This window comes from Taudactylus pleione, unplaced genomic scaffold, assembly GCF_031769625.1.
Source record: "Taudactylus pleione unplaced genomic scaffold, aTauple2 ptg003137l, whole genome shotgun sequence".
In the NCBI taxonomy this organism is placed as follows: Eukaryota; Metazoa; Chordata; class Amphibia; order Anura; family Myobatrachidae; genus Taudactylus; species Taudactylus pleione.
Window position 1 is genome coordinate 6,221,774 of NW_028287496.1, and position 17,265 is coordinate 6,239,038.

Sequence of the window (17,265 nt, forward strand, 5' to 3'; positions counted from 1 at the left end):
ATCTGAGAGGCGTGTCATAAAATTGATTTTCATCCATATGTAATTGAGCTCATAGGGATCATTGTACCTTATAGGGAAATGATACTAACGATCCCATTTTATTGTATATATCTCTGTTTTTTATTAATATAACAGCTTCATAACGGGGGTCTGGTGCAGTCAGGGAGATGCTGGACTCTTCAGGGAGACAGGGAGATTGCTGCTATTACAGGGAGTCTCTCTGACAATGAGGGAGAGTTGGTCAGTATGCTCAGGCCTGCTGTGAGCCGCGGGGGGCCCCTGGTAATAGGGGGCGTGGCCTAATTGCGGCCGGCGTGGCCACGCCCCCTTCCTGAAAAAAAAAAAGATTTGCAGCGCGATGGGGAGGGGGGCGCTCTAGGCCCCCTCAGCCCTGCTCATAGCCAGGGGGGGGGGGGAAGCGATCAGTGTGATCGCTCCCCCCCACAGGCATAGGAGACGAGCAGTCTCCACTGCAGATCAGCACACGCTGCGTGCTGGGCCGCTTTAAGGGAATGACAGCGGCGCCGGACCCGGGCCCCCGCCGGGCCTCTCAGGAAGCCCGGGCCCCGGTAATCTGTACCCGCTCCCCCCCCTCTCGGCGCCCCTGAGTATGCTTCTCATAGATGCTCTCAGGGTACTGGGTGATGTAGGTCACATTTATAAAATATTTCTTTAAGTCAGCAATGTACAGAAAATGTAAAGTATTAGCTAAAGTTATCGTAGGTAGAGCCCGACTGCCGGCCATAATCTGCGCTGCTCCTGGTATCGCTGATGAACTCTGTGTCATTTTTATTACCTCACTGATGCACAAATCTGTGGCTGTTGAGTTTATTTTTAGGGAAATGATCCTAAAACACAAGCTGGGATCCCGCCAACGCTGAATCATTGCTCTCTATTGTTACAAGAGCCCAGCGAGACCCTGAGGATTCCGTATACTCACAATATGTCCCCGTATGTGGTGATATTCCCGTAACGCAGCCGCCTGCATTTGTCTTTCTAGCAGGTGTTATTTCCGAACAGCGATACAGTGATAACATAACCCCAGGAATGCTCTAATTATATCAGCAAAGGGCAGCACCTTGTGTTACTGTCAGCAGATTCATCTCCCAACATGATTAATGCAATGGTCTGGAAACACCAAAGTCTTTCCCGCGTTTCAGCTCAGAGATCATTATAATGCGGGGTCTGGAGCCCCCATGCCCTGCAACATCCTGCTCTCATTCATTGCTGTATTCAGGATGGGAGCTACCACTAGGCAAACTAGGCGTTCCCCTAATACATAACACTGAGGGGTCTATTTACTAAGCAGTGTTAGGAGACAGAGTGAAAAGTGATAAGAAAGTGATAAGGTGCCAGCCAATCAGCTCCCAACTGTCATCTCACAGGCTGTGTTTGAAAAATGACAGTTGGGAGCTGATTGGCTGGCACCTTATCACTTTCTTATCACTTTTCACTCTGTCTCCTAACACTGCTTAGTAAATAGACCCCTGAATAAGTTACATCGGGTTCTGTTTGTTAAGCACAGAAAAGCACCATTGTGCAGCAAACAAGACTCCTCCTATCTAACAAAGGATGTTGTAGGTAAAGAGATTGTTCAGTGACAGCTTTCCCGGGCAAAGAGCGTCCCGCAACGTTCCTCCTTTCATCCTGAGCATCTCAAGATGGCGGAGGTAGGAAATATTCTTTTAGCTGGTTTTTTTTGTGCGCTGAATGACAAAAAGACAGAAGATATAGTTCCACTGCACGTTCGGAAGCCAGCAAGTCGGGTCATGCATATGCAGAATGATCCGCCAAGATTAGGGAAAGACCAGTGTCCATCCTGCTCCCTCTACACAAAGGTCTGTGGGCACTCACAGGACACACATGGGACTCGTGCTGTCACTGGTTGTATGCATGAGAATTATCATCTGGCAGAGAGAGAAAATAGCAGCACCCCGGAGATGATGAATAACCACATAATCCCCTGTAGATAGAAACACCCATTATGTATGTTAGGAGGAGTCATTTTATTCCACAGGCAAAGTATCTCTGCTGGAGGCTGAATGGGCCTCTTCCTGTGTGTGCTGCTGGAGGCTGAATGGGCCTCTTCCTGTGTCTGCTGCTGAAGGCTGAATGGGTCTCTTTCTGTGTGTGCTGCTGGAGGCTGAATGGGCCTCTTTCTGTGTGTGCTGCTGGAGGCTGATTGGGCCTCCTCCTGTGTGTGCTGCTGGAGGCTGAATGGGTCTCTTCCTCTGTGTGCTGCTGGAGGCTGAATGGGCCTCTTCCTGTGTCTGCTGCTGGAGGCTGAATGGGTCTCTTCCTCTGTGTGCTGCTGGAGGCTGAATGGGCCTCTTTCTGTGTGTGCTGCTGGAGGCTGAATGGGCCTCTTCCTGTGTGTGCTGCTGGAGGCTGAATGGGCCTCTTTCTGTGTGTGCTGCTGGAGGCTGAATGGGCCTCTTCCTGTGTGTGCTGCTGGAGGCTGAATGGGCCTCTTTCTGTGTGTACTGCTGGAAGCTGAATGGGTCTCTTCCTCTGTGTGCTGCTGAAGGCTGATTGGGCCTCCTCCTGTGTGTGCTGCTGGAGGCTGAATGAGTCTCTTCCTGTGTGTGCTGCTGAAGGCTGATTGGGCCTCCTCCTGTGTGTGCTGCTGGAGGCTGAATGGGTCTCTTCCTCTGTGTGCTGCTGGAGGCTGAATGGGCCTCTTCCTCTGTGTGCTGCTGGAGGCTGAATGGGCCTCTTCCTGTGTGTGCTGCTGGAGGCTGAATGGGTCTCTTCCTGTGTGTGCTGCTGAAGGCTGATTGGGCCTCCTGTGTGTGCTGCTGGAGGCTGAATGGGTCTCTTCCTCTGTGTGCTGCTGGAGGCTGAATGGGCCTCTTCCTCTGTGTGCTGCTGGAGGCTGAATGGGCCTCTTCCTCTGTGTGCTGCTGGAGGCTGAATGGGTCTCTTCCTGTGTGTGCTGCTGGAGGCTGAATGGGCCTCTTCCTGTGTGTGCCGCTGGAGGCTGATTGGGCCTCTTCCTGTGTGTGCCGCTGGAGGCTGAATGGGCCTCTTCCTGTGTGTGTGCTGCTGGAGGCTGAATGGGCCTCTTCCTGTGTGTGCTGCTGGAGGCTGAATGGGTCTCTTCCTCTGTGTGCTGCTGGAGGCTGAAAGGGCCTCTTCCTGTGTGTGCCGCTGAAGGCTGATTGGGCCTCCTCCTGTGTGTGCCGCTGGAGGCTGAATGGGCCTCCTCCTGTGTGTGCCGCTGGAGGCTGAATGGGCCTCTTTCTGTGTGTGCCGCTGGAGGCTGATTGGGCCTCCTCCTGTGTGTGCTGCTGGAGGCTGAATGGGCCTCCTCCTGTGTGTGCCGCTGGAGGCTGAATGGGCCTCTTTCTGTGTGTGCCGCTGGAGGCTGATTGGGCCTCCTCCTGTGTGTGCTGCTGGAGGCTGAATGGGCCTCTTCCTGTGTGTGCTGCTGGAGGCTGAATGGGCCTCTTCCTGTGTGTGCCGCTGGAGGCTGAATGGGCCTCTTCCTGTGTGTGCTGCTGGAGGCTGAATGGGTCTCTTCCTCTGTGTGCTGCTGGAGGCTGAATGGGCCTCTTCCTGTGTGTGCTGCTGGAGGCTGAATGGGCCTCTTCCTGTGTGTGCCGCTGGAGGCTGAATGGGCCTCTTCCTGTGTGTGCTGCTGGAGGCTGAATGGGCCTCTTCCTGTGTGTGCTGCTGGAGGCTGAATGGGCCTCTTCCTGTGTGTGCTGCTGGAGGCTGAATGGGCCTCCTCCTGTGTGTGCCGCTTACTCTCTGCTCTATAGTTATCTGCCAGCGGTTTGACCTTGAACTGAATGAATTATGAAGGATGAATGAGCTCCGCTGTCTCCTGAGCTCCGATTTCTCCTCCAGCAATTAGTACCTGGAGAGGAGGGGTCTCTGCTAACTGGATATTATGTAGCCTAAATATAAATAAATAGATAAAATATGAGTGAAGATAAGGTGAAGTTCTCGCAACGAAACGCGCAGGGTGTCCTCCCATGTTTGTGTTGTTTGGACTTTTAGCTTTGTTTATATATATATACTGCAACTGAGAATCGTTGGAGAGAATACTAGCCCTGACGTAGACTATATACAGTACATCTTTAGTATATGTTTATTTGTATACATATATATACTCAGTGGCAGACAATCTAACGTTACAGTCTGTGACACAGGGAAAACGAGACGACGCTGTGTACCTGTAGTGCTTTATACTGTATGAGCACTGAGCAATGAGAGGCTTGTTCCCAATATCAGCCCCCGGCATCACTAGGACACAGGATCATTATTGCATCATGCCTTTGGCCAGTGACACAGAGACATTTGTCAGAGGCTGATGTCACAGTAAAGTTACCTGTCAGATTGTGATAAATGACAAAAGTCGCCGTGTCGCGATAAATGAACATTTCAGCCAGAACTATGCATCAGCAGCAATGCCATAGTGCAGGTCAGAAATCTGAGTACATGGGGGGGGTGTAATCTCCCCCCAGGGACAGCATTGTCCGAAGCACCTCTCCAAGTGCTTTGCATAATATTTACTTACTGGCGCCAGTAATGAAGTAATTACTGAAATGAGGCGCTAATGAGAGCACCTGATGCCCTGCAGATTACACGGTAATTACAGAGATTTCTGCCTATTGGAGACTGAACTCTGCAGCTGCTGACAACACAAATTCTGATTGATTTTATACCGGTTCAGGGAAACTTTCTGTAAGTATCGTTTTCATTTTATTTCATGGGAGACCCAGAATACATTGCAAAATCGTGTTCCCCCCCCTCGGCCAGAAGACGTCCGCAGTAGCTGGTGTGAATCTAACAAACACATGATTCAAAGTATGATTTAAGAAATCTAAGAATAAAGACAGTGAGGCCCATTTAGAGTTGGGTGTACGTCTGTTATCCACATTGACATACTGAACGTGTACAAACGTGCGCTGTGTGCAGACGCGCGCGGGCACATATACCCAGTGATTGCACTGAGCTCTTAACTAAACCAAAATACAATATATAGCACCTATCCTTGTGTACCAATGCCTATTTCCCTATAGACTGTAAGCTTGCCAGCAGGGCCCTCCTACCTATATACTGTATCTGTCTGTTATTACCCAGTTTTGTTCTAGTGTAAAGCGCAACGGAATTTGCTGCGCTATATAAGAAACTGTTGATAAATAAATAATAAATAAAATAACTATGGCGGTCCCATCATTTGAAAACTTTGGGGTCCTACATAATTGTTTCTGTGTCACATCATTATTTGCGGTTTTGTGTAGATTATAGTTATATATAATGACATCAGACCCCCCCACACATGCTGTCTGATCACCCCACATACTTTCAGACCACCCTATATGCTTTATATGCACAGCCACATGCTCTCAGATCCCCCCACATGCTCTCAGATCCCCCCACATATTCTCAGACCACCCCATATGCTTTATATACACAGCGACATGCTCTCAGATCCCTCCCACATGCTCTCAGACCTCCCCATATGCTTTATATACACAGCCACATGCTCTCAGAGCACCCCATATGCTTTCTATACACAGCCACATGCTCTCAGATCCCCCCACATGCTCTCAGACCACCCCATATGCTTTATATACACAGCCACATGCTCTCAGATCCCCCCACATGCTTTCAGATCCCCCCACATATTCTCAGACCACCCCATATGCTTTATATACACAGCCACATGCTCTCAGATCCCCCCACATATTCTCAGACCACCCCATATGCTTTCTATACACAGCCACATGCTCTGAGATCCCCCCACATGCTCTCAGACCACCCCATATGCTTTATATACACAGCCACATGCTTTCAGATCCCCCCACATATTCTCAGACCACCCCATATGCTTTATATACACAGCCACATGCTCTCAGATCCCCCCACATATTCTCAGATCCCCTCACATATTCTCAGACCACCCCATATGCTTTATATACACAGCCACATGCTTTCAGATCCCCCCACATATTCTCAGACCACCCCATATGCTTTATATACACAACCACATGCTCTCACCCCATATGCTTTATATACAGTTCTCAGATCCCCCCACATACTCTCACACACACACACACACATCCTTCCTCAACTGGCAATTCTCGCATACGCGTCCCCCCCATCTGACAGTGTAGGCCGGACACAATAAGGGCATGGTCACTGAATTGTGACGCACATCTTGCGTTCAATGAGGGGCTTAGGCAAAGACACAGAATGAAGACAATCAGCAGCTCCATCTGGCCACTCCTGATTGGCTGATCGCAGATTGGCCCCTCCAGCGCATAGCACGTAATGCATTAGCGCTGCAGCCATTTATTTGCATTATTTCACTGACATTTCCATTTGGAGGGCAGCAGGAGAAGAGATTCCCACTTGCTGTTTGAAGGGAGAACAACAGATGTTTGTGTTTAATTAAATAAAATGTAATTTGTATTTGAGTTTTTTTATTTGTGTTTGCACTTAATTACATTTTATATTGGAAATGCGACATTCAATGTATTAATAACACTGTCCAGGCTATATTCTCTCTTGTGCGTTTGAGACGTCATTATATGATCTCGTGTCATGTGATTAGTAGCACTGTCATGTTTGCAGTCTGTACGCTATCCTGTATATTGTGTATACACTGTATACTGGAACGCCTGACGCACGCCTGACGCACTTCTGGCGCAGATGCTTCTGTGTTTGAGCGTCTGACAGAACATTCACATATCCATACACCTTTTCTTGTGTGTGTCTACTACGTACACCTGGGGTCCAATAATGATCCCCAAAGTGTGTAGAAGTTACACACAGATATCAGACACTTCCTATTCCTGGTTCCCTAAGGATTTGTCACTGACCATTTTCTGCACAGTACCACTTCTCCTGTCCTTTTATGTCACATACCAAGATCTCCTCTTATTCTATGTATAGCTGCACAGTACCACTTCTCCTGTCCTTTTATGTAACATACCAAGATCTCCTCTTATTCTATATATAGCTGCACAGTACCACTTCTCCTGTCCTTTTATGTCACATACCAAGATCTCCTCTTATTCTATATATAGCTGCACAGTACCACTTCTCCTGTCCTTTTATGTCACATACCAAGATCTCCTCTTATTCTATATATAGATGCACAGTACCACTTCTCCTGTCCTTTTATGTCACATACCAAGATCTCCTCTTATTCTATATATAGCTGCACAGTACCACTTCTCCTGTCCTTTTATGTCACATACCAAGATCTCCTCTTATTCTATATATAGCTGCACAGTACCACTTCTCCTGTCCTTTTATGTCACATACCAAGATCTCCTCTTATTCTATATATAGCTGCACAGTACCACTACTCCTGTCCTTTTATGTAACATACCAAGATCTCCTCTTATTCTATATATAGCTGCACAGTACCACTTCTCCTGTCCTTTTATGTCACATACCAAGATCTCCTCTTATTCTATATATAGCTGCACAGTACCACTTCTCCTGTCCTTTTATGTCACATACCTAGATCTCCTCTTATTCTATATATAGCTGCACAGTACCACTTCTCCTGTCCTTTTATGTAACATACCAAGATCTCCTCTTATTCTATATATAGCTGCACAGTACCACTTCTCCTGTCATTTTATGTAACATACCAAGATCTCTTATTATTCTATATATAGCTGCACAGTACCACTTCTCCTGTCCTTTTATGTAACATACCAAGATCTCCTCTTATTCTATATATAGATGCACAGTACCACTTCTCCTGTCCTTTTATGTAACATACCAAGATCTCCTCTTATTCTATATATAGCTGCACAGTACCACTTCTCCTGTCCTTTTATGTAACATACCAAGATCTCCTCTTATTCTATATATAGCTGCACAGTACCACTTCTCCTGTCATTTTATGTAACATACCAAGATCTCTTATTATTCTATATATAGCTGCACAGTACCACTTTTCCTGTCCTTTTATGTAACATACCAAGATCTCCTCTTATTCTATATATAGCTGCACAGTACCACTTCTCCTGTCCTTTTATGTCACATACCAAGATCTCCTCTTATTCTATATATAGCTGCACAGTACCAGAGAATAATTCTCATTGTGCTGTTTCCACAGAGCCGATGATTTCGAAAATGAATGACTGTCTAGACGCAGCGAAAGCCTGTAACCTGGACGATACGTGTAAGAAGTACCGCTCGGCCTACATAACACCGTGTACAAGCAGCGTCTCCAACGAGGTCTGCAACCGGCGGAAATGCCACAAAGCTCTACGCCAGTTCTTCGACAAGGTCCCAGCCAAACACAGCTATGGGATGCTGTTCTGTTCCTGCAAGAACACGGCCTGCTCCGAACGCCGGCGCCAGACCATCGTCCCCGTGTGTTCATACGAGGAGAAGGAGAAGCAGAACTGTCTGAATCTGCAGGAATCCTGTAAGACAAATTACATCTGCAGGTAATGACTGCCATCTTCTCTTCTGCATCTGGGGTGCAGTGTATATAACAGGGTACAGTCAACATACCGACGGACGGGAAGCCGCCCGAGTATAACATGTATTTCTTCACTGCCAGGAGTATCGCCACAGGACACTCGGCTAATTACTGTGAGCTGTGTAACCCCACTAAAAGCTCTAGAAACCCCACTATGAGCTCCAGACACCCCACTATGAGCTCCAGACACCCCACTGTGTGCTCCAGACACCCCACTATGAGCTCCAGACACCCCACTGTGTGCTCCAGACACCCCACTATGAGCTCCAGACACCCCACTATGAGCTCCAGACACCCACTATGAGCTCCAGACACCCCGATATGTGCTCCAGACACCCCGCTATGTGCTCCAGACACCCCACTATGAGCTCCAGACACCCCGCTATGTGCTCCAGACACCCCACTATGAGCTCCAGACACCCCACTGTGTGCTCCAGACACCCCACTATGAGCTCCAGACACCCCGCTATGTGCTCCAGACACCCCACTATGAGCCCCAGACACCCCACTGTGTGCTTCAGACACCCCACTATGAGCTCCAGACACCCCACTATGAGCTCCAGACACCCACTATGAGCTCCAGACACCCCACTGTGTGCTCCAGACACCCCACTGTGTGCTCCAGACACCCCACTATGAGCTCCAGACACCCCACTATGAGCTCCAGACACCCCGATATGTGCTCCAGACACCCCACTATGAGCTCCAGACACCCCGCTATGAGCTCCAGACACCCCGCTATGAGCTTCAGACACCCCGCTATGTGCTCCAGACACCCCGCTATGTGCTCCAGACACCCCACTATGAGCTCCAGACTTCCCACTATGAGCTCCAGAGACCCCACTATGTGCTCCAGACACCCCACTATGAGTTGTATAACCCCACTGCAAGCTCTAGAAACCCCACTATGTGCTCCAGAGACTCCACTATGGGCTGTATAACCCCATTGCATGCTCTAGAAACTATACTAGGTGCTCCAGAGACCCCACTATGAGATCAAGAGACTCCACTATGAGTTGTGTAACCCCACTGCAAGCTCTAGAAACTCCACTATGTGCTCCAGAGACTCCACTATGGGCTGTAAAACCCCCACTGCAAGATCTAGAAACCCCACTAAAGCTCCAGAGACCACACTAGGAGCTGTAAAATCCCACTGCACGCTCTGGAAACCCCACTATGAGCTCAAGAGACCCCACTATGAGCTGTAAAATCCCACTGCACGCTCTAGAAACCCCACAATGAGCTCCACAGACGCCACTATGAGATGTGTAACCCCACTGGAAGCTCTAGAAACAATACTAGGTGCTCCAGAGACTCCACTATGAGCTGCAATACCCCACTACAAGATCTAGAAACCCCAATAAAGCTCCAGAGACCCCACTATGAGTTGTGTAACCCCACTGCAAGCTCTAGAAACCCCACTATGTGCTCCATAGACTCCACTATGGGCTGTATAACCCCATTGCACGCTCTAGAAACTATACTAGGTGCTCCAGAGACCCCACTATGTGATCAAGAGACCCCACTATGAGTTGTGTAACCCCACTGCAAGCTCTAGAAACCCCACTATGTGCTCCATAGACTCCACTATGGGCTGTAAAACCCCCACTGCAAGATCTAGAAGCCCCACTAAAGTTCCAGAGACCCCACTATGAGGTGTATAACACCACTGCAAGCTCTAGAAACCCCACTATGTGCTCTGGAGACTCATATGAGCTGTATATCCCCACTACAAGCTCTAGAAACTCCACTATGTGCTCCAGAGAGTACACTATGAGCTGTATAACCCTACTGCAAGCTCTAGAAACCCCACTAAGCTCTAGAGAACCCACTATGAGCTGTGTAACTCCACTGCAAGCTCTAGAAACCCCACTATGTGCTACAGAGACCCCCACTATGTGCTACATACCCCACTATGGGCTTTATAACCCCACTGAATGCTGCAGATACCCCACTAGGTGCTCTAGAGATCCCACTATGGGCTCTAGACCACATTATGAGCTCCAGATACTCCACTATGAGCTCCAGAGACCCCACTATGAGTTCTAGAGACCCCACTATGAGTTCTAGAACTCCACTCTTTGCTCTGGAACACAGCTAGGTATTTTAGACAATCTGTCACTCAAGTGGTTATACAGAGTATTTCATTGTGCTGTACAGGCGCTGAGTAAGTAACACATGCCATGTTTATTGATACTGAATGACCTGTTTACATGACACCTAAATACAGTAGATGAACAAAGTTATGGTAGAAATTGAGTATTTTTGAGTACGGAGATTATACAATCCGAGGATCATTACAATGACAGTCTGTGCTGTATCTATGCATTTATTTACTACATTACACAAGGTTATATCTATACATACAGTACATACGTATATTCCCCTGGCGGGTGTGGTATGACTAGTTTACATTGCGCATTTAGGACCTATCACAGGAAAGTATCAAGATCACTTGCGATAAAGCTCTGCCCGTGCGAATCCCCTCCGCACACCTCCCCATGTGTACAAAAATACAGTGAGAAAATGTCCGCGCAGGCACCGCAGGCACAACTCCCCCCTCCGTGACCCCCCCCCCCCCCGTCCAGGCTCCGGTAATAGCCTGTCCTGGCGGAGAGCTGGAAGTAGAGTGATAGCTTACGTCTGGTTCGTCATCTGTGCGCTTACTGTGCGTCCTGTGCCCTCATAGAGACCTATGGGAGGTGTTTTGCAGTTGGAGATATCGGAGACATCTCTTGCGGCCGCTCCATGTAACACCCGGGGACCTTTAATGTTTGCGGATATCCTGCAAAAATTGTTTAATAAGTATTTCCCTTAGCCCTTAGAAAACTAAGGTCCTGATCCAGGGTTGTCTGTCTATTTTCCCTCTGCAGGCCGCCAGAGCCCCTGGACATGGTGCTGGCACTACTACCAGGGCGTGTGAGTGGGGGTTGCACTTGGCGTAGTCTACAGGCAGACCTTCATATGTGCCCTGTACCAGGGGCATCAGTGATGTGTAATGTACCTGGTCACATGCAGAGATGCCTATCACGCCTCCTTGTGTCTGGATAGGCAGGATAGGTTGGTCACGTGAAGGCCGGGCACAGTAATGTCTGATACAGGACATCGATGCCTATGCACCATTGAAGCCATATTATTTGCCAGTGACCAGAGAGAGGTGCAAATCACGGATGATGATAGTCACCAGCACTAGTGAACCACTTGTGATTGACGGTTTATGAATGTTCCGCTGATGGCGATTTATTGGCTACGGGTCTGATTCACGGTCAGGCGGTATTACACGTTTGTAAGGTAACGGCTGTACCGTACAGCCACAATGTAAATACTACAGGAGGCATCTATAGGAAGCGGGCCCGATGTCTGCTGTTGCATTGTATACGCCTTTGTGTGTGTCACCCGGTCTGCTGTGTTACACAGGTCTTAGCAGTTGTATTAATACCTAATAACTATTGTATCTATGGGAAATCAAATATATGATTCCCGATATGGCCGCAAGTGAGACGTAAGTGTGTGAGCCCTGGTCCTGGCGTACACTAGGCGAATATGCTGCTGTTTACGGTCGACACACATCATTTTAATGAACGCATAATGCACCTACAATTTGGGGGGCAGTTGCGGGCAATGGTGCATCAGTCCCTATATCTTAGTATCAGAATGGATATACAAAGTGTGTCCCATTTGCCATCAGCAGCGTATACAGTATATATTGTGTCCTGTCTCTCATCGGCTGAGGAATGAGGCTTCTCTGGCAGCCGGTGCGCAGAACCGCGCAGGAGCCAAGTGCATATTGGGACCTTCCCGCGGGTCCCGTCTCCCTTATATTTAGCAGATGTGTTATTGATTCTGCCACATAAATGAAAACATGTCCTGCATATGGCTGACAGATCGCTCTGTGCACACGTCAGGACCCCAGTCAGTAACAGGGACCAGCGCCTGATTGCTTCCATATATTTCCTCTAGATTAGGATAATTGAAATGTCACATTGTGTCAGGGTCTCCTGTGTCCCCTCCTCGCTGTGGTTCCAAAAGGGGGAAGCTACCGGGGCAAGCGAGCGAGGCAGCCGGCAATGCACACATTGCTATATGGGGATCTATGGGCCTCATTCACATACGCATACAATGCCGATACTTACGCAGCTGAGCGTTTATGGCCGGTCTACGCAGGCATCTTACCTGCAATGGGCACACGCAGCGATTGAATTGCAATCAGTTGTGACAACGGTTTTAGTGATTGACAGACAGGGGTCATGTTGTATGAAGTAACAGGGAGTGGATCTGCGTGTTTGTGCGCACTTGCTTGGATCTGCGTATTTGCACGCACTTGCTTGGATCTGCGTATTTGTGCGCACTTGCTTGGATCTGCGTGTTTGTGCGCACTTGCTTGGACCTGTGTGATATGCGCACTTGCTTGGATCTCCGTGTTTGTGCGCACTTGCTTGGATCTGAGTGTTTGTGCGCACTTGCTTGGATCTGCAAGTTTGTGCGCACTTGCTTGGATCTGTGTGATATGCGCACTTGCTTGGATCTCCGTGTTTGTGCGCACTTGCTTGGATCTGCGTGTTTGTGCGCACTTGCTTGGATCTGAGTGTTTGCGCGCACTTGCTTGGATCTGAGTGTTTGCGTGCACTTGCTTGGATCTGAGTGTTTGTGTGCACTTGCTTGGATCTGCGTGTTTGCTCGCACTTGCTTGGATCTGAGTGTTTGTGCGCACTTGCTTGGATCTGAGTGTTTGTGCGCACTTGCTTGGATCTGCGTGTTTGTGCTCACTTGCTTGGATCTGCGTGTTTGTGCGCACTTGCTTGGATCTGAGTGTTTGGGCGCACTTGCTTGTATCTGAGTGTTTGCGCGCACTTGCTTGGATCTGAGTGTTTGCGCGCACTTGCTTGGATCTGCGTGTTTGCTCGCACTTGCTTGGATCTGCGTGTTTGTGCGCACTTGCTTGGATCTGCGTGTTTGTGCGCACTTGCTTGGATCTGCGTGTTTGTGCGCACTTGCTTGGATCTGCGTGTTTATGCGCACTTGCTTGGATCTGTGTGATATGCGCACTTGCTTGGATCTCCGTGTTTGTGTGCACTTGCTTGGATCTGAGTGTTTGTGCGCACTTGCTTGGATCTGCGTGTTTGTGCGCACTTGCTTGGATCTGTGTGATATGCGCACTTGCTTGGATCTCCGTGTTTGTGCGCACTTGCTTGGATCTGAGTGTTTGTGCGCACTTGCTTGGATCTCCGTGTTTGTGCGCACTTGCTTGGATCTGCGTGTTTGTGCGCACTTGCTTGGATCTGTGTGATATGCGCACTTGCTTGGATCTCCGTGTTTGTGCGCACTTGCTTGGATCTGCGTGTTTGTGCGCACTTGCTTGGATCTGCGTGTTTGCGCGCACTTGCTTGGATCTGCGTGTTTGCGCGCACTTGCTTGGATCTGAGTGTTTGTGTGCACTTGCTTGGATCTGCGTGTTTGCTCGCACTTGCTTGGATCTGAGTGTTTGCGCGCACTTGCTTGGATCTGAGTGTTTGTGCGCACTTGCTTGGATCTCCGTGTTTGTGCGCACTTGCTTCGATCTGAGTGTTTGTGCGTACTTGCTTGGATCTGAGTGTTTGGGCGCACTTGCTTGGATCTGAGTGTTTGTGTGCACTTGCTTGGATCTGCGTGTTTGTGCTCACTTGCTTGGATCTGAGTGTTTGTACGCACTTGCTTGGATCTGAGTGTTTGGGCGCACTTGCTTGTATCTGAGTGTTTGCGCGCACTTGCTTGGATCTGAGTGTTTGCGCGCACTTGCTTGGATCTGCGTGTTTGCTCGCACTTGCTTGGATCTGCGTGTTTGTGCGCACTTGCTTGGATCTGCGTGTTTGCTCGCACTTGCTTGGATCTGTGTGTTTGCTCGCACTTGCTTGGATCTGAGTGTTTGTGCGCACTTGCTTGGATCTGAGTGTTTGTGCGCACTTGCTTAGATCTGAGTGTTTGGGCGCACTTGCTTGGATCTGAGTGTTTGCGCGCACTTGCTTGGATCTCAGTGTTTGTGTGCACTTGCTTGGATCTCCGTGTTTGCTCGCACTTGCTTGGATCTCAGTGTTTGCTCGCACTTGCTTGGATCTGCATGTTTGCGCGCACTTGCTTTGATCTGCGTGTTTGTGTGCACTTGCTTGGATCTCCGTGTTTGCTCGCACTTGCTTGGATCTGCATGTTTGCGCGCACTTGCTTTGTTCTGCGTGTTTGCGCGCACTTGCTTGGATCTGAGTGTTTGGGCGCACTTGCCTGTATCTGAGTGTTTGCGCGCAAATGCTTGGATCTGAGTGTTTGTGCGCACTTGCTTGGGTCTGAGTGTTTGTGCACACTTGCTTGGATCTGAGTGTTTGTGCGCACTTGCTTGGGTCTGAGTGTTTGCTCGCACTTGCTTGGATCTGCATGTTTGCGCGCACTTGCTTTGATTTGAGTGTTTGTGTGCACTTGCTTGGATCTCCGTGTTTGCTCGCACTTGCTTGCTTCTGCATGTTTGCGCGCACTTGCTTGGATCTGAGTGTTTGCACGCAGTTGCTTGGATCTGAGTGTTTGCGCGCACTTGCTTGGATCTGCATGTTTTGTGTTTGTGTGCACTTGCTTTGATCTGAGTGTTTGTGTGCACTTGCTTTGATCTGAGTGTTTGTGCGCACTTGCTTGGATCTGAGTGTTTGCACGCAGTTGCTTGGATCTGAGTGTTTGCGCGCACTTGCTTGGATCTGCATGTTTGCACGCACTTGCTTGGATCTCAGTGTTTGCACGCACTTGCTTGGATCTGAGTGTTTGTGTGCACTTGCTTGGATCTGAGTGTTTGCGCGCACTTGCTTGGGTCTGCGTGTTTGCGCGCACTTGCTTGGGTCTGCGTGTTTGCGCGCACTTGCTTGGATCTGAGTGTTTGCTCGCACTTGCTTGGATCTGCGTGTTTGCTCGCACTTGCTTGGATCTGCATGTTTGTGCGCACTTGCTTGGATCTGCGTGTTTGCTCGCACTTGCTTGGATCTGAGTGTTTGCGCGCACTTGCTTGGATCTGCGTGTTTGCTCGCACTTGCTTGGATCTGAGTGTTTGCGCGCACTTGCTTGGATCTGAGTGTTTGTGCGCACTTGCTTGGATCTCCGTGTTTGTGCGCACTTGCTTGGATCTGAGTGTTTGTGCTCACTTGCTTGGATCTGCGTGTTTGCTCGCACTTGCTTGGATCTGTGTGTTTGCTCGCACTTGCTTGGATCTGAGTGTTTGTGCGCACTTGCTTGGATCTGAGTGTTTGTGCGCACTTGCTTGGATCTGAGTGTTTGGGTGCACTTGCTTGGATCTGAGTGTTTGCGCGCACTTGCTTGGATCTCAGTGTTTGTGTGCACTTGCTTGGATCTCCGTGTTTGCTCGCACTTGCTTGGATCTGCATGTTTGCGCGCACTTGCTTTGATCTGCGTGTTTGTGTGCACTTGCTTGGATCTCCGTGTTTGCTCGCACTTGCTTGGATCTGCATGTTTGCGCGCACTTGCTTTGATCTGCGTGTTTGCTCGCACTTGCTTGGATCTGAGTGTTTGGGCGCACTTGCTTGTATCTGAGTGTTTGTGCGCAATTGCTTGGATCTGAGTGTTTGTGCGCACTTGCTTGGGTCTGAGTGTTTGTGCGCACTTGCTAGGATCAGCATGTTTTGTGTTTGTGCGCACTTGCTTGGATCTTCGTGTTTGCTCGCACTTGCTTGGATCTGCATGTTTGCGCGCACTTGCTTTGATCTGAGTGTTTGTGTGCACTTGCTTGGATCTCCGTGTTTGCTCGCACTTGCTTGGATCTGCATGTTTGCGCGCACTTGCTTTGATCTGCGTGTTTGCGCGCACTTGCTTGGATCTGAGTGTTTGGGCGCACTTGCTTGTATCTGAGTGTTTGCGCGCAATTGCTTGGATCTGAGTGTTTGTGCGCACTTGCTTGGGTCTGAGTGTTTGTGCACACTTGCTTTGATCTGAGTGTTTGTGCGCACTTGCTTGGATCTGCGTGTTTGCTCGCACTTGCTTGGATCTGAGTGTTTGCGCGCACTTGCTTGGATCTGAGTGTTTGCACGCAGTTGCTTGGATCTGAGTGTTTGCGCGCACTTGCTTGGATCTGCATGTTTTGTGTTTGTGTGCACTTGCTTTGATCTGAGTGTTTGTGTGCACTTGCTTTGATCTGAGTGTTTGTGCGCACTTGCTTGGATCTGCGTGTTTGCTCGCACTTGCTTGGATCTCAGTGTTTGCGTGCACTTGCTTGGATCTGAGTGTTTGTGTGCACTTGCTTGGATCTGAGTGTTTGCGCGCACTTGCTTGGGTCTGCATGTTTGCGCGCACTTGCTTGGGTCTGCGTGTTTGCGCGCACTTGCTTGGATCTGAGTGTTTGCGCGCACTTGCTTGGATCTGAGTGCGTGCACTTGCTTGGATCTGAGTGTTTGCACGCACTTGCTTGGATCTGAGTGTTTGCACGCACTTGCTTGGATCTGAGTGTTTGCGCGCACTTGCTTGGATCTGCATGTTTGCGCGCACTTGCTTGGATCTCAGTGTTTGCGTGCACTTGCTTGGATCTGAGTGTTTGTGTGCACTTGCTTGGATCTGAGTGTTTGCGCGCACTTGCTTGGGTCTGCATGTTTGCGCGCACTTGCTTGGGTCTGCGTGTTTGCGCGCACTTGCTTGGATCTGAGTGTTTGCGCGCACTTGCTTGGATCTGAGTGCGTGCACTTGCTTGGATCTGAGTGTTTGCACGCACTTGCTTGGATCTGAGTGTTTGTGCGCACTTGCTTGGATCTGAGTGTTTGCTCGCACTTGCTAGAATCTGCGTGTTT

At 49.2% G+C, this 17,265-nt stretch overlaps 1 protein-coding gene across 1 annotated transcript in view; it reads left to right on the plus strand.

Annotated features, from left to right (window-relative positions):
• The window catches only part of GFRA1 (GDNF family receptor alpha 1), a 239,581-nt gene that overhangs the window by 157,670 nt on the left and 64,646 nt on the right, over positions 1 to 17,265 (plus strand). The window contains exon 4 of the mRNA XM_088466456.1: positions 8,093 to 8,429. Within this exon, the coding sequence (XP_088322582.1) occupies positions 8,093 to 8,429 (337 nt within the window). The remainder of the gene's footprint in view (positions 1 to 8,092; positions 8,430 to 17,265) is intronic.